Source organism: Diceros bicornis, chromosome 29 (genome assembly GCF_020826845.1).
Source record: "Diceros bicornis minor isolate mBicDic1 chromosome 29, mDicBic1.mat.cur, whole genome shotgun sequence".
In the NCBI taxonomy this organism is placed as follows: Eukaryota; Metazoa; Chordata; class Mammalia; order Perissodactyla; family Rhinocerotidae; genus Diceros; species Diceros bicornis.
The window spans coordinates 15,927,121-15,948,621 of NC_080768.1; the positions used below are offsets into that span (position 1 = coordinate 15,927,121).

The 21,501-nt window shown below is 41.7% G+C and overlaps 1 protein-coding gene across 2 annotated transcripts in view; it reads right to left on the reverse strand.

Moving 5' to 3' along the window:
• Positions 1-21,501, reverse strand: part of ENPP6 (ectonucleotide pyrophosphatase/phosphodiesterase 6) — a 107,403-nt gene that overhangs the window by 43,336 nt on the left and 42,566 nt on the right. For both annotated transcript variants that reach the window (XM_058524964.1, XM_058524963.1), the window contains exon 2: positions 19,394-19,573. In XM_058524964.1, coding sequence (XP_058380947.1) covers positions 19,394-19,573 — 180 coding nt within the window. The remainder of the gene's footprint in view (positions 1-19,393; positions 19,574-21,501) is intronic.

Genomic DNA, 21,501 nt, shown 5'->3' on the forward strand with positions numbered 1-21,501 from the left:
ATTGTTGTATTCGGTTTGCCAATATTTTGTTGAGGATTTTTGCATCAATGTTCATCAGCGATATTGGCCTGTAATTTTCTTTCTTTGTATTGTCTTTGTCTGGTTTTGGTATCAGGGTGATGTTGGCCTCATAGAATGATTCAGGAAGTGTTCCATCTTCCTCTATTTTTTGGAATAGTTTGAGGAGGATGGGTATTAAATCTTCTTTGAATGTTTGGTAAAATTCACTGGAGAAGCCATCTGGTCCTGGACTTTTATTTTTTGGGAGGTTTTTGATTACTATTTCAATCTCTTTACTTGTTATTGGTCTATTCAGATTCTCCATTTCTTCTTGGTTCAATTTTGGGAGGTTGTATAAGTCTAAGAATTTATCCATTTCTTCTAGATTGTCCAATTTGTTGGCATATAATTTCTCATAGTATTCTCTTATAATCCTCTGTATTTCCATGGTATCCGTTGTAATTTCTCCTCTTTCATTTCTAATTTTATTTACTTGAGCCTTTTCTCTTTTTTTCTTAGTAAGCCTGGCTAAGGGTTTGTCTATTTTGTTTATCTTCTCGAAGAACCAACTCTTTGTTTCATTAATCCTTTCTACTGTTTTTTTGGTCTCAATATCATTTATTTCTGCTCTGATTTTTATTATTTCTCTCCTTCTGCTGGCTTTGGGCTTTGTTTGTTCTTCTTTTTCTAGTTCTGTTAGGTGTAATTTAAGGTTGCCTATTAGGGCTTTTTCTTGTTTGTTAAGGTGGGCTTGTATCGCTATGAGTTTCCCTCTCAGGACCGCTTTTGCTGCATCCCATATGGTTTGATATGGCATGTTATCATTTTCGTTTGTTTCCAGATAGTTTTTGATTTCTCCTTTAATTTCATCAATGATCCATTGGTTGTTCAGTAGCATGTTGTTTAATCTCCACATTTTTGTCACTTTCCCAGTTTTTTTTTCCTGGTTCATTTCCGGTTTCATAGCCTTATGGTCTGAAAAGATGCTTGTTATGATTTCAATCTTCTTAAATTTATTGAGGCTTGCTTTGTTTGCCAACATATGGTCTATCCTAGAGAATGTTCCATGCGCGCTTGAGAAGAATGTGTAGTCAGCTGTTTTTGGGTGGAGTACTCTGTATATGTCTACTAGGTCCATCTCGTCCAGTTTTTCATTTAAGTTTAATATTTCTTTATTAACTTTTTGTCTGGATGATCTATCCATTGCTGTAAGTGGGGTGTTAAGATCCCCTACTATTATTGTGTTGTTGTTGATTTCTCCTTTTAGGTTTGTTAATAGTTGTTTTATGTACATTGGTGCTCCTATGTTGGGTGCATATATATTTATAAGTGATATGTCTTCTTGATGGAGTGTCCCTTTTATCATTATATATTTCCCTTCTTTGTCTTTCTTAACCTGTTTTATCTTGAAGTCTACTTTGTCTGATATGAGTATGGCAACACCTGCTTTCTTTTGTTTGCCATTAGCTTGGAGTATTGTCTTCCATCCTTTCACTCTGAGCCTGTGCTTGTCTTTAGTGCTAAGATGTGTTTCCTGAAGGCAGCATATTGTTGGGTCTTGCTTTTTAATCCATCCTGCCACTCTGTATCTTTTGATTGGAGAGTTCAATCCATTTACATTTAGGGTAATTATTGAAATATGAGGGCTGAATGTTGCTGTTTTGTCACTTATTTTCTGGTTCTTTTGCATTTCCTTTGTTTCTTGTCCCATTTGTTTTGGACTGCCAATTCAGTTTGGTTGTTCTGTCTTATGATTCTTCTAGTTTTCTCTTTGTTTATCATATGTGGTTTTAATTTGATTATTTGTTTAGTGGTTACCTTGAGGTTTGGGCGAAAAATCTTCTGTATGAGATAGTCCATTATCTGATAGCCTCCTATTTCCTTATACTAAGTCAATTCAGTCACTTTCCTCTTCCCCTTCTAAGTTGCTCTTGTTATACCTTATTCTATCTTGTGTTGTGGCTGTGTGTTTACAGTGATGAGGTTAAATTTATTTTCGGTGAATTTCTTCCTTTGATCTTTGAGTTTAGTATTTAAGTGGTTGCTAACCTATTCCGGTAAAGATCTACTATTTCTCTGATTTTGTCTACCTACTTTTCTCCTTACTCCAAGCTTTGTGTTCCCTTTCTCTTCTTTTTTTCAGGCCTGAGGGCCTTCTTGAGTATTTCTTGTAGTGGGGGTCTCGTGGCCATGAACTCCCTTAGCTTTTCTTTATCTGGGAGAGTTACTATTTCTCCATCATATTTGAAGGATATTTTTGCTGGATAGAGTATTCTTGGCTGAAAGTTTTTGTCTTTTAGTATTTTGAATATATCATTCCAGTCTCTTCTAGCCTGAAAAGTTTCTGTTGAGAAATCCGCTGAGAGCCTGATGGGAGTTCCTTTGTACGTTATTTTTTGTTTTTGTCTAGCTGCCCTTAATATTGTTTCTTTGTCGTTGACCCTGGCTAGCCTTACCACTAGGTGTCGTGGTGAAGGCCTTTGTCTGTTAACATATATAGGCGTCCTGTTGGCTTCGCTTACTGGTATTTCCTGCTCCTTCCCCAGATTTGGGAAATTTTCAGCTATTATTTCCTTGAATAGGCTCTCTGTTCCTCTTTCCCTCTCCTCTCCCTCAGGAATACCTATAATTCTTATGTTACATTTTCTAATAGAGTCAGATATTTCTCGGAGTCTTTCTTCATTTCTTTTTAGTCTTAGTTCTCTCTCTTCTTCCATCTGGAGTATATCTGTATTCCTATCCTCTAAAGTACTAATTCTTTCCTCCATATTGTCAGCTCTGTTCTTTAAAGATTCCAGATTCTCCTTTATCTCCTCCATTGTGTTCTTCATCTCCATCAGCACTGATAGGTTTTTCTTTATGATTTCAATCTCTTTTGTGAAGAAACTCCTAATCTCATTTAATTGTTTGTCTGTGTTGTCTCGTATTTCGTTGAGTGTTTTTATGATAGCTATTTTGAAATCTCTGTCATTTAGTTTATGGATTTCTGTGTCTTCGGGGTTGATTTCCGGGTGCTTGTCATTTTGTTTCTGGTCTGGTGATTTCATATATTTTTGCATTGTGGTTCCTGTGTTGGTTTTGATTTTCCTCATCCTGGAAGTCTCTGGTTGCAATTTCCACCTGCCGCCACTGTCTGGTGGTAAAGGGCTGTGTAGTCTAAGCCCCCTGCGCTCTGCCCCAGTTTTTCTGCTGCGATCCGCAGTTTTGTTTTGTTTTTTTTTTTTTCCCCACTGCGATCCACGGGTCCAGTCCAGTTTGTTCAGGTCTGCCTCGGATCGCTAGGTCTGGTCGAGCTGCAGACTCCGGGTTGCGGGGAGGGGGGAGCTCTCTCTTTTGCCCTCTGGGTCCCTGACGTGGGAGGCTTCTCGTTTGCCCCTCTTTATCCGCTCTCTGGGGTGCTCAGATGTTGATGGTAGCCCTGTGGCTCCTCTGAGCCCTCTGTGCGGGAGGTTCCCACTGGCTGAGAGAGCCCGAAGAGCTACAGTTTCCCGCCGAGGGCCGCCCCTCCCCCCTCTCTGGGAGCCACGCGGACCGGGATCGCTGATCTGATGGGGAGGGAGCGGAGTTCTCCTTACCTCTCCCCACTTCCTCCGGGGGCCCAGCACGTTCCGCTCTCAGATGTGCGGCAGTGTGGATCCCTCCGCTCTAGGTTTTCACTGTCTGGGATTCCGTTGTTGGTCTGTGGCTGTTGCTTTTGTTGTATCTTGTGGGGGAAGAATTCACGGGAAAGCTCACTCCGCCATGATGCTGAGGTCACTTCTGTCTTTGCTATTCTTAATTCTGCATTTCCATATAAATTTTAGAACCAACTTGTCAATTCACAGACACACACAGTTGGAATTTTGATTGAGATTACATTGAATCTATAGATGAAATTTGGGACAATTGATAAAACATTAAGGCTTTTAATCCATAAGTATAATATATTCTTCAATTTTTTGTTTTTTTAATGTTTATCTAGATGATTTTATATGTAAAGTTCTTGAGCCATTTTTGGTTAGATTTATTCCTACATCTTTTATGTTTTTGATTCTATTGTAGATGGTATTGGTTTTTAAATTTTATTTTCTATTTTTTTGTTTCTAGTATATATAAATACAATAATTTTTTGATATATCAAAAGACTTACTAATTCTAAAAGTAAATTCGTTTGGATTTTTTGCAGAAACAGGCATCTGTGAATAATGACATTTTTTTCTTTTCAATTGTTTTATTTTTATTCCTGCCCTCCCTGCCACATCCCCCACTGCACAGGACCTCTGGTACAAGACTGAACAGAAGCCATGGTAGGCAGCATCCTTATCTGACTCCTGAACACATTTCACCACCAACTGGGATGTTTGCTCTAGGTTTTTTGGTAGATATTCTTAATCAGATTAAAGATGTAGTTTACTAGTTACCCAAGTTTTTTCTAATAAATTCTAGTTTAGTTTACTTGGAGTTTTTGTTATGAATGTTGTTGAATTTTATCTAATACATTTTATATCTCTACTGAGATGATCAAAATGATTTTTTATCTTTATTTTGCTGCTGTTGTGAATTATATTGATTGATTTTTAAATATTAACCCTATCTTTTATTCCTGAAATAAACTCAGTTTGGTTGGCATATATTATTCGATTTATGTATTGATAGATTCAGTTTGTAAATATTTTATTTAGAATTTTTATATCTATGCTCATGAAAAAGGCTGTCCTGTAATTTGATGTTCCTTTAATATCCTTGACTTTCCTTTAATACCCTTGCCACATTTTAGTAGCCGGCTTATGCTGACTTCATTATGGAAGTGATTTATCTTTACACACTCTGTGAAAGAATTTGTCTAAGATTGGTGTTACTTTCTCCTTTAAATGTTTGAAAACTTCACTAGTGGAGGCATCCAATACTGAGGAATTCTGTTAAGGAAGGTTTTTAAAGATGTAATTTAAAAATAGATATAGACGCATTCCAATTTTCTGTTTCTTTTTGTCAGTTTTGGTAATTTTTCCCCAGAAATTTGCCTATTTCATCTACATTTTCAAACACATTAGTATAAAATTTTTCATAATACTATTTTACTGACTTCTTAATGTCCATAGGTTCTATGTTGATGCCCTCTTGTGCATTTTATTATTGGTTATTTGTGTCTTCTCTGTTTATTTCTTGATAAGCCTTGTCAAGGTTTCATCCATTTTATTAGCTTTTTTCTAAGAACAAATGTGGCTTTTTCAATTCTCTCTTATATGTTTGGCTTCTATTTCATCCATTTCTGTTCTTATTTTTATTATTTCCTTTTTTCTATTTTGGTGCAATTTAATTTGCTTTGAGATTTGTTTTTTGAATAAAATTATTTTAATAAAATTAAAATAATAAAAATATAATATTTATTTAATAAAATTATTACTATTATTCATTTACTTTTACCCTCATATTTACCCTTTCTGTGGCTCTTCACTCCTTCCTCCATCTCTGTGCTTCTATCTGTGACCATTTTCCTTCTGCCTGAAGGATTTAGTATTTCCTTTATTCTAAACCTGCTGGCAATAAGTTCAGTTTTCTGTCTCTAGAAAAAGTCATTATTTTGCCTTTGTTTTTGCAGGATGTTTTAACTGAATACAGAATTTTGGGGTTGATAATTATTTTCTTTTCTCGCTTTGAGTATAACATTCTATTGTCTTTCTGGATTCCAATATTTCTGTTGGAAAGTTAGCTGTCAATCTTATTACTGATTTGAATAATTTTCTCTGGCTGCTTTTAAGATTTTTTCATTGTCTGTGGGTTTCAGCAGTTCTGAAATTCATGACGTTCTTTCCTGCGTTTCATAGTATGTCTCAAATCTATGATTTGATATCTCTTGTCTGTTTTGAAAAGTTCTCAATCATTATCTCTCAAGTATTATTTGTGTCTCCTTCTCTCTCTCCAATCCTTCTGTGACGTTTTCACCATGTCCCATATGTCTCTTACATTACTTTACGCATTTTTCATCCTTTTGCCTCATCACATTTAAGCTGGATAGCTGTCTTCAGTTCTAGAATTCACTTTTTTAAAAAGATTCTAGTTTATTAGTGCAAGTCTCCATTTCTCATTTAGTTCTTTTATCATAGCTCTCTTAAAGTCCATGTCTAATATCCAGATCATCAATGGGTTTGAGTCTATTTTTTTTTTTCTCTTGATTTTTCAGTTAAGACTTGTCTGTTTATTTCTCTTGATTTTTCAGTCAGGGCTTGTTTTTCCTATATTCTGGTTATTTTTTTTAATTGAATACTGCATATCATATATGGAAAATTGTAGCTATCATTTGACACTCCATATGTTGTTCTCCTCTTCTAGAGAGCATATGCTTTTGCTTATGATGGGCACCCAGTCTATGGGCAGACCATCTTAACCCAGAGTGGATTTAGTCAGGGATTAAGATGATTCAAAGCTCAGCTTTGTCTTTATGAAGGCTTTAGTCCTCAAGAAGGTTTCACCTCGTATCTATTTCTTGGTCATTCTAACTCCTAGGGTGTTAGCCTTTATTCTTCCCAACTGAAGATCTGGGGTGTTTAATAGATCTCTTTCCCTTGGTGGGACATGAACTCCAATTTTTGTAATTTCCCTATCCTGTGGTTTTGTCAAAAGCTCAGTTCAGTTTCTTAGCCTCTCAACTACTGTTTTTGAGATCAGTATATGAATGCAGGGGAGACATGGACCCAGTGCCAGACACAGCTCATTCTCTATGTCTTGGTGTGTCTCTGAGCCATCACACACGTGAACGCATACACACAGTCCAGCAGCTTTTCTAGTTGTTGCTGAAGAGAAGAGTTGTTTCAAAACAACTTAGCTTGTCCTTGTACCAAGTGGAATGCCAAATTTCAATAAATAATTTTTAAACATAAAAAATTACATTTTATTAGAAATGTATCTCATAATGAAAGGAATAAGGAGGCTTTTAAATATCAGTTCACATATCGATGGATGAATACGACTGATCTCAGAATGAGACAAATTCAGAATCCTTTCTATTTTTATTTGTTAAATCTAAGTGCTGAGAAAGTTGTTCACATAAATAAGTAGATGGAAATAGAAGTAGTTTTGTTGTACCAATGTCATTTAATTCTTTGAACGGCTTCTTTGAATGCAACATTCACAAAGCGATCTATCATCATAAATTTTTAACTAATGTTTCAGCTGACAACTCAATTAAGTTCTTCTTAAATAATTTAAAAGCCAGCATTGGAAACTACTTGATTTTTTAAAAAGTTTTATTATTTTGTCACTAGACGCATTCCCTTTCTCGACACCTATACCAGTATGTTGAACTGTTCCTTTGATTGATCCCTAGAGTCTTTACATACTGGGGCAATGCACCTCAGTAAGGGTCTTGATGGCTGAGGGGTATTCCTTTCTTATGTAAAGTAGGAGAAGGGTATGTTTCTAGTCAGGACAATTTTTGCAATATATATGAAAGTTGAGATCTTAAAATTGATTCCCTTAAAATTAATCTTGCTCTTGGAAATCCTTGGGAACCCAGTTTGAAGACCCCTGAACTAGGACATGAGGCAGTAGTAGCTCTACTCTAAGGGAACTGTGATGTGCAGAATACAGCTGGGCATAAGGTGGTGTGGGGAGTTGGAGGTAAGATATGGCTGATAGTTGTATAATTCGTTCTCCTCAGGGCTATTCCACAGCTGACGCTCTGTAAGCAGAGCAGACAGGAAAAACCTTCACAGCAGAGCAAATGGGGTATGATCATTTACTATCCATTTAGATAATCAGAGAGCCAGATGATGGGGTGAGAAGATCATGTCTCAACCTGTCAGAGATGCCCTGAATGCAAGTCCTGCAGACACGGTTAATTTGAATAGAAGCTACACACCTCCATGTGCCCCTGAGAAGGGATTAGACCAGCATTGAAGTGGACAGAACCTTGGGCAAGTGTAATCCTTCTGCTCAGTCTGTCCAGAACAGATGACAGGTGATATCTCAAAGGCAGAAACATTCACCTTACCTCTAGTCTTAAAATCCAGAATGAATAGATGACTGGCAGAGGAAACAGCCAACAAGAAATGACAACTACAATGCCATGGAATATGGAATTAGGGAAATTGGTCGTTTTAGAGAGAGCAAGGCTAACTGTTCCTGGGTGAATGAGTGTGGGTGCCTTGTTTAGTCTTCTTTAGTCTTTATCTGATGTGCAGCAGACTGGAGGGGGTGTGTTGTGTGGATCCCACAAGGTAGTCCTCCAATCTGGAGTCTGTGGGTCCCTTTCTGGAACCCCCCAGACTCAATCTGTGAACGTGAGCGCGTTGCTCAACCTCTTGGGCTGTGCCTCCAGGCCCTGTTCATGGCTCACGGGCAGCAGGGACTCTGGTCCACTGCGGTTGTTGCAGGTCACGCCCCTGAGACTGAGGAAAGCAGGGATTTCTGAATCTCTGCCCAGGGATCTGTAGGGAAACAAAGGCAATGTCAGGATCTTGCTCCAGAGTTTCAAAGATCAACCAGGAACTTTGGAGTAAGATTTTGGTTTCATAAACACTTTGAGGGCGTGTTTTGGCTTTACTCCATCTTGTTTCCTCATCGTTCCCAGGGAACTTTGAGGGAATTGCTCTTCATCAGGGTTCATTTGTTTAGGACCTCATCTTATCTCTGTCTAAGTCCGCCTTCCTGCTGGATAGTCCCACCTCAGGCTGGGTGAGCAGCCTCTCCTACAACCTAACAAATAGATCCTGAGCAGAAAACACAGAGTTAGAGGAAACTTACAGGATAACCAAAGATGGCCACCACCAAGCCCAGCCACTTTTGTGCAAAAAAAAAAAAAACTTTTAAAGGTATTTCTTCTTCAAAACACTTAACTTCCATCCATCAGAAAATCATTTCAATATGCAGGTGTACTTCGGAGAAACTGAGAGTTCTGTTCCGGACCATCACAATAAAGCAAGTCACATGAATTTTTTGGTTTCCCAGTGCATATAAAAGTTATGTTTACACTATACTGTAGTCTATTAAGTGTGCAATAGCATTATGTCTAAAAAAACAATGTGCACACCTTATTTAAAAAATACATTATTGCTAGAAAATGCTAACCATCATCTGAGCCTTCAGTGAGTCGTAATCTTTTTGCTGGTGGAGTGTCTTGCCTTCAATTTGTAAAAACCTCAATACCTTTGAAGTGCAATAAAACGAGGTATGCCTGTACCCATTTTGTCACAATAACATTTGACTGCCACTGGCCAAAAAGTTGTCAAAACAAATATGCAAATCTATAACATCTACAATGGGAACGATGCCCCCATGGATATGGCATCCTTGAGCAATTAATAGATTTCACGGCCCTTCACGGCAGCCTTACATCAAACCCCTTTATTTTACAGCTAAGAAGACAAAGGCCTCAGATGAGAGAAGTGATTGTCCCAAGATCTCCCTGCCAGCTGGTAATCAGCATTCCTGGCCCTGGGACTTTTCCACCATGCACACTATTTTCCTGAATGATCCTTGCTTCCTGGCAACCCTCTCCAAGGACCACCAAGTTGAGCCCATAGAAATCACATTTCTCCAAACTTCCTAGAGCACAGATATCACCTTCCAAGCGCAGCCCTGCTTGCCAACTTTGACACATCTTGTAACAATAACTCCTCTGAGCTGCATTTTACATGATATGAGGCAGGTGTACAACTGTGGAATACATGTCTCAAGAGAGCTTATTAAAACGGCTAAGCCAATTAACTCTCTTAGCAACATGTAACCTTTCCCAGGAAAATACATCTGAGGCCCAGGAGCTTGTGGGAACAAGCCCTTGGGGGAAAGTGTGGCCTTTGATCTCAGAGATCCTCTCCCCAGGGTCAGCCTGGCCCCCGGGTCCAGGAGACCTCTGACGGCGGCTCTCTTCTGATGTAGGGAGAGGGCAGTGGGCTGGCCCAAGCATAGGACACCACTGCAGACTGGCCCTGTGTGCAGGGGCAGAGAGCAAGGCCGGGAGACAAAGGAGATGAGAAGCAACTCATCCATTAGAGCGGGTTACGAAAACGCAATTGATGATGACTCACTGGGCTTAGAAAGTGACTAATAGGAAACCAAGGTGAGGAGGAACGTATGCTTCTCTACTTTATGAAGGCGGTAGTGAAACTACAGCAGGGCAGAAGGAGGCCAAAGGTAAGGTTTTAATCTTTGCCTCTGGTAGTTAGCTTTAGATGGGGAGAAATCTCTGGCCTGGGTTCAGGGACTGCACTCCTCACAAGTGGGACCACGTGAGGACTGAATGACCGCTACTGGATGATGGCCCTGGGTGTCCCCTCATACAAGCTATCATCTTCCGGTCTGAGGCACATGCTTCAAGATCATCTAAATTTTGCGAACGACTGTAGGATTACAGTGACACCATGCTGCCCTGATGGACACCATCTTGACTTCTGCACCACAGGGGATTCCCAACCAAAGCCTCCTTCTCCCAGCAGGTGCTTTCCTGGTATTTGGATCACCTGGGGCTTGTGTACCAGCAGCACAAGACCCTCCCAGATTTGGCTGAAGCTCAGGTATCCGTGCAGGGGACCTTGTGTGGGACCTGAAGTCAGGAAGCCATGGGTGGCAACCCAGCTTCACTTACTTCCTGGCTGTCTGTTCTCTGAACTTCCATTTCCTCATTCAGAAAGTGAGGGTAATAGTAATTTCTTCGGGTTGTTCTGAGGATTACATAGGATTATGTATGTGAAATGCTGAGTTCACTTTTGATGCTCAAACTATCCATTTCTTTTCTTTTCTCTGGCGGGTCTTGGATTCAAATATGCCAGCGCCAACACAGTGATGCTGGGGGATTTTCTAACCATGATTGGGGCAGAGGAGAGAGAGCAAGGGAAAGAGGATTCCCAGCGCAGTTTAACCAGCAGAGAAAGGAGTGATGGCCTGGAGGTCCTGCCCTGGGATGGGGAGAGGAGCCAGAGACAGGCACATCAGGTGGAACGCACCAGACTAGCTGCTGTGTCTTTCACTGTGGTCCTCAGTCCTGTCGCACATTAGAATCAACGTGGGAACTTTTAAGAACACTGATGCAGGGGCCCTGACCCCAAGCCAATTAAGTCAGGATCTCTGAGGGTACAGCCTGGGTGCTGGTATTTTATAATGGCCCCAGGTGATTGTTAGCTGAACCAGAGTAGAGAGTCACTCCTAAGAAGGGAGAAACAAGGGCAGAGACTTAAAAAGTAAGTTTGCCTCTTAAAGGGCAAGAATGAAGGACCCAGTGGGGAGGAAAGAGGATTGATGGAAGCCACTCCCAAGAGCTCGAGGGGTGGGCATCCTACTTAACATGGAATTCTGATTTGCAGCCTGGTGACCCTGGGGAAGAACCCCAGACCCAGACATGGTCTTGAATAGCAGATGGGGAGAGGGCAGGGAACAGCCTTTTCCTTGGAGTCCCCTGGAGAGACCCTTGCAGGAAGAGGGGTCCTCCCTGTAGAGCCAAGCCTTCCCAGGAGCCTGAGGTCAGAGTCTGGGGCCTGGACTAACCCAGAAAGCAAATGGAGGTGGCGGGCCCTGCAGAGCCCCTAAGTCTCCCACACTAGCATCTGGTGGAAATTAACCTTGACCCCAAACAAGCTCTCGAGCTGACAGAATGCCAAAATCAACCCATTGACCTTGCTGAACAAAAATTTCTTCTTCATTGGGTCCTACCCAGAAGGCTGCCAGTCCCATATTAGTCGTTCCTTTAAAATAGCAGGGCGATGGGGCCTGTTAGAATGGAACATTGTCCTGAGGTACCACGTCATTAGTCTTAGCTGAAATCTCTTGATGGGATCAGCTGGGGCAGGGGACGTCAAGAGAATGGGAGACAGGTCTACAAAGGGTGAGTCAGAGAGTGCTGTGAGGCTGCGGGCCGCTTAGGAGGCCAGAGCAGGTGGAGCGTGGCAGTGAGTCCTGAGCACCCAGGAGGAGGAGCGTAAGCGCTCTGGGGATCAATGGCCAGCCCTTCACAAGTCCTAATGATGGCAGGACCAGGAGCCCTGGAAATCCAGTTCCCTTGTTCTGACTTGCAGCAACCCAGAGCCTTGCTTCTGGCATGTCTGCCTACTCTCTCACCCTAACAAATGTCAGGGCAGTGTCTGTCCCTCACACTTCCTCTCCTCCTTGTCTTCTTTTTCACTTTCCCTCCTCTCTCTGTCTTAGTACATTTGGGCTGCTATAACAAAATATTATAGACTGGGTGGCTTAAACAACAAACATTTATTTCTCACAGTTCTGGAAGCTGGAAAGATTCTGTGCTGGCAGATTCGGTGTCTGGTGGGGATGCTCCCCCTGGTTTACAGATGGCCACCTTTTTACTGTGGCTGAGAGAGAGAGGGCTCCGGTCTCTTCTTATAAGGGCGCTAATTCCATCATGGGCCCCCATCCTCAGGACCTCATCTAAACCTAACTACCTCCCAAAGGCCCCACCTCCAAATACCATCACATTGGGGGTTAGGGCTCCAAGATACAAAGTTCTGAGGGACAGATTTCAGTCCCTAGTGTCCGTATTATTATTTGGGGAATCGACTGCTGATCAGGAACACCCATTCTGAACTTTCTGTGGGCAAAAAGTAAACATCTATTGGGTTAATCCACTGGGACTTTGGGGTTGATCTGTTTCTGCAATTGACATTATTTTATACCCTTTCCCATGAACTCATATCCCTTTACATAGCATGTAAGGTAGTGAAAGACCTGGCCTTTTCTAGCTGACATCTCTTCACTCCTGCCTTAGTCAGCCAGCTGCAACCTTGTTTTACTCTTTGCCGTCGCACAAATATGGCATGCCCTTGCTTGCTTTGCCTTGAACATTAGAACACGCTCCTTTCCTCTGCCTCAAATGCTCCTAGGAATCTGTCCTACAGGCTCATCACCGGATACCCTGTGTCTGCTATAATCACAGTGACATCCGTCACAGATGGTGACTGCCGACTTCTTGTCCACCTCCATCCCTGAGGAAGCGCGCCTTGTTTGTCACTAGAATATACGAACTCTTAATGGGGCTCAGAGGATTCACTAGCCAGAATCAAAAAAGGTGCTGGGTTTTTTTTTTCCAGTACTTTTTTCCTGCTTAATTGAAAATTGTCTTTGTGGAAAAAATCATGGCAAATTTCATTATTTGTATATTTTGTTTTCTTCAAAACCAATATTGAATGAGGTACGATTATCATTGTCACTATTAAAGTGAAGACTATCTTGCAATAGATAGAAATTAAAGGATACCCTGGGGTTATTATTAATAACAGTATTTATTAGTCTAAAGTGGAAAATGTTAAGAGAAAGTAAACAGCTACAAAGTTCAGAGCTTGCCAGTGACGTCCCAGATCATAAATCAAGGTGCTGTCTTTGCAGTCCCCATAATGTCCCTCAACAGTGAGCACTGATGACGGCCACTCTCCTCTTGAAGCCATTTTATCCCTTTGGTCTCTATAACAAGCATGTGCCAGCAGATTTCAACTGGTATTGCTCTCTCAGCGAGACCTCTCCCTGCCCTCTCAGATGAGATCAAGTTCCTTATAAAGTGACGTCACTCTCCTTTACTACGCTTTTCACAACTCTTCTGTTTGTCTCCTGCTTCTCAATCTACTCCTGCTTTGTTTCCTTTGCAGGCTTACTGGTCTCCATATGATCATTAAAAGTTAATTTCCTCAAGGCTGTGTCTGGGACCTCTTCTCTCTTCATGTTTGCTCTCTCCCTGGGTGAACTTCATGCCCACAGCTTCATCGACCCCTGACACTCCCATGAACCACATCTTTGTATCCCCAGCTCTCTTCTCTGAGCTCCAGAACTGCCCACTGGACATGTCTCAGAGTCAACTCCGAGTCCACGTTCCTCTGCCTCCCAACTGCTCCTCATTCAGGTTCCCCCATTCAAGCAAAGCCTCACCCTCCATACGGTTCTATAAGCCAGAAACCAAGTGTCATGCCTGTCACTGTTCGATCACGTAATCCCAAATCCAACCCATCACCAGGTCCTGGCAATTTTAATTCCTAAATATGCCCCCAATCCACCCATTTCTCACCACTTCTGTTACCCTGGTCCAAGCCATTCTCGCCTCTTTCCTAGATCTGTGCAATAACTTCCTGACTGGTCGGTCACCCCTTGTCCATCCACTCTGGATGTCTATGTTCTATTCTCCACAAAGCAGCAAAGCAGTCTCGTCAAAATGCAAGTATGATGCTAGCACCTTCCTCTTTAAATCTTGCCAAAGACTTCTTATTCCTCTCAGGGTAAGAATAAATTCTTCAGCTTGATCCATGGAGCCTGGCCTGGCCTCAGCTTCTCACCACTTCACCCATACTACATCCATCCTTCTTTCAGTTTCTTGAAACTTCCATGGTTCTCCCATCTCTTCCAGGACCTTAACACCTGCTGTTCCCTCAGTCTGGGTGGTCCTTCCCACCAACTCCCTGCTCCCCTTCTCCCACCCTACCCTCCTCTTGGGTGTTAACTCATGTTACCCTCTCAGATGAAACTAGATCCCTATTAGATGATGTCATAATTCGATATACTTTTCATTATTATACTTTTAACAAGTGCATTTTTACATTTATTTGGGCAACTATTAGATATCATCTGTCTCCTTGACTGGATGGTAAGTTCTCAGGGGAGAGGGGATGAGGAGAATGAGGAGAGCCTGTATCTGGTTTTGCTCATAGTTGTCTCCTGAGAGCCTATTCCAGGGCCTTGAGTCACACCTTTTTACGATTTTTATGAAGAAGCAGATTTGCTATGATTTGTGAAGAATGGAAGTTCGTCTCTGGATTTCTCTTTAAGGCTTTCTAATTACCATAATGGATGCTGCTGAGAAACTATGAGCTCTTTTGGCCAAGAGACCATCTGCAAAAGAAGATTGGCTGTGGTTGGACAGCTATGAAAACTTTCTAACGCTGGAGGAATTGCTTCGGCAGGCAGCAGTCCAGAGAGGCAACACCTCCTCGACTTCTCTGCCCCAGAAATGGTTGACTCCTGGAAATCCTGCAGAATGCTTTTGAAGATCTCTTCTTGGAGACAATCTCAAACTTGAAACGCAAATTGGTATCTTTTTCTTGCTGACACAGACAGACAACATCAGTGATTCAGGCCTTACCAAAGTTGCTGACAAAGAAAGGAAATGACTCTGGGTGAATTCAACCCAAAGAGTCTTAGAGAATTTTGACCCAAGCCTACTCTTGCCAGACAACATTAATTACAGGAGCTTGAGTTTCATTTGATACTTTGGTGACTTTTTAATACATTTCCATCACATTGAAAAAATCAAATCAATTAGATATTATAGATATATATGCGCTACCATGTCAAGGACCACTTGGCAATATTCATCATTGTAGTCTCTTGTATTATATGAGCACAAAATTGGGAGTGTAGTATGTATAGATGTGTTTTTCTGGAAAGGGAATCCATAGTTTTGATCAATTTCCTAAAGAGGTCTTGATTTACAAGTGTAGGAACCAGCAAACTACCCACTGACTAAAGCCTCTTCTGGTTCTAAATTACGTACATCTTAAAGTACATTTTAAGTCTAATGCTCAATTCTTGGAAAATGTAGTGAAAATCTGGATCCCTTGTATGCAATATCAAACATTTGTCTGAAAAAAAAATTTCAGTTTTATCCAGATGTTTGGAGTCACATACATAGAGTCAAAGAACTTGCCCATAACGTTAACTCACACGTTTGCATGATGGATGCTGGGCTCTTCATTTGCCCTGGGCCTAAGTGTATGCACCTAAGTTCAGCTCATCTGAAGGTTGTCAGGGACCCATCATGGCAGGAAAGGGGAAGATGCTGTGAACAATCCACAATTCTTGATCAATAGCCAATACATGCCTCCTTACTTATCCCCATGAAATCACCTTGATCGTAACAACCAAAACTTGATAGGAGCTGAGTCAGATATCCGCCCATTAAATCCCCACCCAGCCCACCTCTGGAAAGTGGGGGAGGAAAGCCAAAGGGCAATGTGTCTTTTCCATGTAGAAGGTGTCTTATTTGTCTGAACACTTGCACAGGACAGGAAGAGGCCAGGACAAGAGCCCAGACCCACACCCAACACCATCCCAGGGCCACAGGAAGGGTCGCCCCAAGTCCTCCTGAGTTCTTGGTTATAGGGAATTAACGCTGCAAGATGCATGATGAAAGATGTAGAACTTAGAGTCTTCAAATGCTCACTCCAAAGAATTTTAACCACAGACTCCTAAAAGGTTGCTATTTTTTGTTCCTTTTTTGTATTTCACGATAGCCTTAAGGACAAACTTAAAAACCACTGCCACTGTATAAGGTAGCACTGATTGTCCAAGGAGCTCAAACTCTATTTCCATACAATATCTTACTTATCCTCCCCTATTCCCCGAAATGTCCTTCTTCCTTGAGGCGTCCTTCTCTGCTTTGGGTTACTCTCAACATGAAGTGAATACTGGAGCCTCTTCCTTTTCCCTCTCAATAAAATGCCTTTGACCTCAAACCAGAGGGATGGAGCAGGGGAATAAAATTAGTAAATGACACACACTCAGCTCTTATCCTTTGCAGAACATTACCAGGTCCTAGTTATGTAGTTCCTGGCTCATTTCTTTGGGCCTCCTCAAACAAATATTTGATGTAGGGCCTGCGATCATTTCCTGAGGCATTTCTCCCTGCACAGCTCAATGGCACTATTGGGTGGGGTAATAAAGGGTCTGTTTACAATATTAAGTTTCTCAAGACTTGAGGGGGGGTATTTTGGACTCTTCACCACTGATCAATTTTTCAGTCTGCTGCTTTATCTACCTGACAGGAAGACTTGAACTCCTGCCATTTCTAAATTGCACTTCTAAATATTGACTTAATGGCGAGACTCAAAGTGTCATAACACAGCTCACTGGAGCAATGAAGATTTCCCAGGCCTCATCGAGAGATCTGTACAACGTCCTGTAGGGAGTGGAGAAGGAAGAAGAGGATTTGAGAAGAAAAATAAAATCAAGCCATGTTTAGAAGAAATGCCACTGCACTTCACTTAATCTTGCAGAGACAAATGAACACCCACTGGGCTATTAGCTGTGGCTGGAGTCAACCGAGGTAGAAGCAGAAAGCATAGCAGTGACCATTAATCCCTCCACTGTCAACCAGTAAGAATGGAAGCTATCTCTCACAGCACTTTTATTTGTGTATCCAGTTTAGAAGGACTGGACAGTGTCTAAGAAACAAGAGACTTGTCATCTAATTTCTATAAAGACTTCAACATGGCCAGATCATTAGCTACTCTTCACTTAGGTCACTGAGAAACTTCTAGGAGGCTATCTTTTTAGCTTTTTCCCTCCTGATAGTTAACACTATAAACTGATCTTAAGGCGTATTTGTCACATCACATTAGCTGTTGAGCTGTAAATCAAAGGAAGCGATTGGCCCTTTCTTGCCCTTAAAGAGCTGTTTTGGAGGAGCAACAAGATATTATATTTCACATGCAAATTCGCCTTGAGATTTTTTTTGGATACTCAGTGATACATAAATTCAAGTTGTTTATTATCATTAAGGAGCCAGATTCTCCAGGATGAGATAAGAGAATGCTGTGTAATACAGCAGAGAGAAGTCTGAAATATGGCAACTGCCTCCCTGTAGGATCTCCCCTCGTCTTGCCACGAGCATTGGCATCCACGGCTATCCAAAAGGCTGTCGACAGGAGATCATACATGTCATATGTGAAGGAGGCATGTGTGGGGAGCTGGGGAGAGATTATGGGGGAGGTGTTCTTCAGAACATGAAGACCTCAAATTCTAAGACCTTGAAAGTTAAATTAACCAGATACCATAGAAGATGGCCCCGATGGCATCAGGCAATATTCACCTTGGTGGTTCTTAGATTTGTTTTCAGGTGGTCACTAAGACAGCATGCCAATCTGTTCCATCTCTTATGCCTACACATGTGGGTCCTTGTATTTTTTGATAATGATTTCTGAGAATGACTTCAAAGTGCAGCAACATCTTTTGGCTTTAGACCTCATCACACTGGGCTGAATCATGAACTTGACTCCTCTAGTGAGTCTCATTAGCTTGGCTGAGGCACCGACTTGTTTCCTTGATCTCACGTCCAACTCCATGATAAGTTGAGTCTCAATTTAAGGCAATGGAGTCCTCTTAAACACTTCCCTTGCTTGAAAGCTTCTCATGTCAGCTGAGATAGCTGCTATGTACAAAATTCCAGGTGTCTTCTGAAGAAAGTCTAGCACTCCTCTTGAAACTACATCTGCCAGCAGAGCCAATCTGTGTCTGTCCTTCTGCCCAGTTTTGAATTAATGCAGCCTGCTCTGCTCTGGCCTTCATGGGCTCACCTGTGGATGCCAGTCTCTGCTCTCTGGCAGCTTTCAGGGCACTTACCACAGCACAGCTGTGTGTCTGCTTTCCCTGGTCTCCATCTATCTGGGTTCTATGTTCCTCCAAGAGCTGGCGCAGCTTTAAATGCCCTGAGCAGCTCTCCACGTGACCACTTCAAACCACCATCCTCCAAACTCCTGCTGAAGGCCCACGCCCTCAGTGTGAGCCATCTGTGATTCAGCCTTGGCTGACTCATCCTTCTTTCCACTCTCCCTGTACCCACCTGCCACCGTCCCCCATAACCCACTGTGCTCTCAGAACTCTATCAGGCTGTTGCTGCCCTCCAATCCAGGCCCACGAGATCCTCTCAGTTGCTTCTCCCCATTTATCCTTCATTTCTTTTAGGCCTCCCCTGAAATCTTCTTCCATAAATCCTCTTCCAATCATCATTATTCCACCATTAAGAATTAGGAAAAAAGTATCTACAGCCATGCATGGAAAAGTCAAATTGTCCACCTATCTAAAGAACAAAGCCCACCAATGGGAAGACAATGGTAAGTTGATTAGTTTGTTATCTTGGAATCCTCTCATCCTTAATGAAAGATTTTTGACTGCCAAGATGATAGTATCCTGAGGCCTTCACACAGCAGCCAGGGCAGTGTGCGTGATTATTGGCCTCCTTGCAGTAAGTAAAGTCATTTAATTCCTCAGTGATCTAGGATGTACAGGAGGAATATTAATACAAAAGGACTTCATTTAATGCACTACCAAGAAGTTGCAAGTGCTTTGAATCCTCTTTTCACTATTGTAAGGGAGCTCAAAATCTGTAGAACTGGTATGCTGACTTTCTTTGTAAAGCAAATAAGCATCCTATAATTTCTCTCTCCTCTACATCCAAAATTTTGCACATGAAAAAGCATGATATACTGCAGCAATATTGCTGAACCAAGGGAATCATTGTGTCTGGTCTGATGTTAGAGAGTTCAAAACAAAATTTTAAAAAACATGCCCATGCGACTCATTTCCGGAACAAAGATCCCATTTTCCAACCCCTGGCTTGGTCTTCAAACACGACTTCTACATCCTTTGTCCTCAGAGACGCCATGGTGTTTTGAGGTTTAGAAGGTTGCAGGGGCCTGGATGTCAACACACTCACCTGGCCAGTAGTACATGTAGACCTTCCTTTTGGCTTTGGTCAGAGTGATCCACAGAGGTTCTGATCCATTCCACCAGAGAGGCATCAGGCTGTCTCTGTTGACACCAATGTCAAATGACTTGTTGGTGATGGGGTCCCACATGTAGTTCCCGATCATCTGATGGACCTCACAATGGCGACCTACATTAATGAGAACACAAAGCTGTCAGTTTATTGTGCTGATCGTTTTTATATTTTATCTTTGCTTTCTGATCATAAAACCCATTCATGCACATTTAGGAAGTACAGAACAGCATAAAGATTTGCTTTTGATTTTTTTTAATCCTAGATGTTTTTTCTTTCTTAGATTGTACCATAAAGGCAAATAACCCAGTGAGAAGTCCGATAATTGATTGAGGATGGGGTCATTTTGAGCTTCAAGTCTGAAGCTATTTTAAGTTACACTGAGGACACTGTGTGTAAAATTGGACCCATTGTTCCTGGCTTGAAGTCTAAATATGAATCAGTATGGAAATTGTGGATGCCCGTGAGACACGGGTTAGGTCCCCACCCCAGAGCTCTCTTCACAGTCCTTCCAAACCCTCCTCCCACAAGATCACGAGCCTACATGCAATGGAGTTTGTTTCCCTTTTTCCTAGATAAGAGGAGTGATCGCTCCAGCACTAAACAGTGATAGAACCTATGACATTTGGAACAGAACGGTGAAAAATAGATTCAACTTTGAAAAACAAAGCAAGAAAACCACCCTCCAAATGGAGCGTCATGTAGAAATGAGTGTTGCTTCTGCTGGGTACAGCTTAGTCCCAGAAGAGGAGCCAGAAGTGAAAGACACAAGCGCTTGGACTCTTTTGAAACATTAGGCTTAAGTTATTTACTTTGGAGCAATCTGTTACATCTTTAAAGCAAAAAGAACACAAACATTGGCAAGTGCATCAAAAATTGCTGCAATTTTCACGAGCGTCATTTGGCACCAGGATGACACACGCTTCACCGAGCTCAGTGCTTCATCAAGGTGCCTTGTTTGTTTGTTTGCTGTTGTTTCTTCCCGAATGCCCCCGAACACACATACACTTTATTTTTCAACAAAAACAAGGGGAAACCATAAAACACAATTTTGAAAACTTGAAGACCCAAAATATCATCAAGAAAATACCTTTTATTTCATCACAGAAACCCAGGCATTCCACAAATCATGCTTTGAATTTAAAGCCCAGAGATCCAAACAGAATGCTTTTTACCCAAAGCTATAGGGTTAGTTTCTTAAGCCTGACCAAAGCTTTCACACGTGTACTGATAAAATCAAAAAATATAATAAAAACTTTTGAGCAATTTCTCCAATGGTTAAGCAACTTATTAGTTTTATTTGTTCCTCCCACTAACACTTAATTAAATTCACCTATGAACTATGTGCTGTGACAGGTGTAGAGATTCAAATCTGAAGAAACGTGGTCCCATCTTCAAGGGCTGTGTAATGTAATACTCAACAGAGGGTCCTCTGCACAAAGGAGACAGGCGTCCTGGGGCCAGGGCTAAGAAGGAGACCAGGGTGCAGCCCTAACTTAGAATCATGAGGATTCTCATCCACTCTGTTGCTGAGGATAATTCCTAGTATGTTCTAACTGATTACAAGTAGGGGCAAAATTCTTATTGTGTCAACTATGTTATCTTTTTAGTGTATCAGAGTTTAATATTATTAAGGGAACCCCACTCATGAGTAAAAGTCCTTATCTATTTCCTTTACTCAAAATTCTGCATCCGGTATCTAAAAGTTTTATCATCCTAGTGATCCCCACTCACCCTTTTCACAAGGCAAGATAATTCTGATAATATTCAGTGGGCAATGTCCCCTCTACCGTCTTTCTCTGTGAATGTTCTCTAGCGCCCTCCCAAGTGCAGAGAGGGTATCTCACCCGGATACCCTGGTGATGTACAGACTCTGGTGCAAGTCTTGGTGTGCACAGAGACTCTGAGGAAGGGTGCAAATTGGAAGGGGGTGTGGAAAGTGTTACTGAAGTCAGTGAACCAAGAGGAGCCTCTAAATGAATCACAGGAAAGGCCTGGAAGTTCTAGGGATACCAGATATGGGAATAATAGGGAGAGATGCCGAG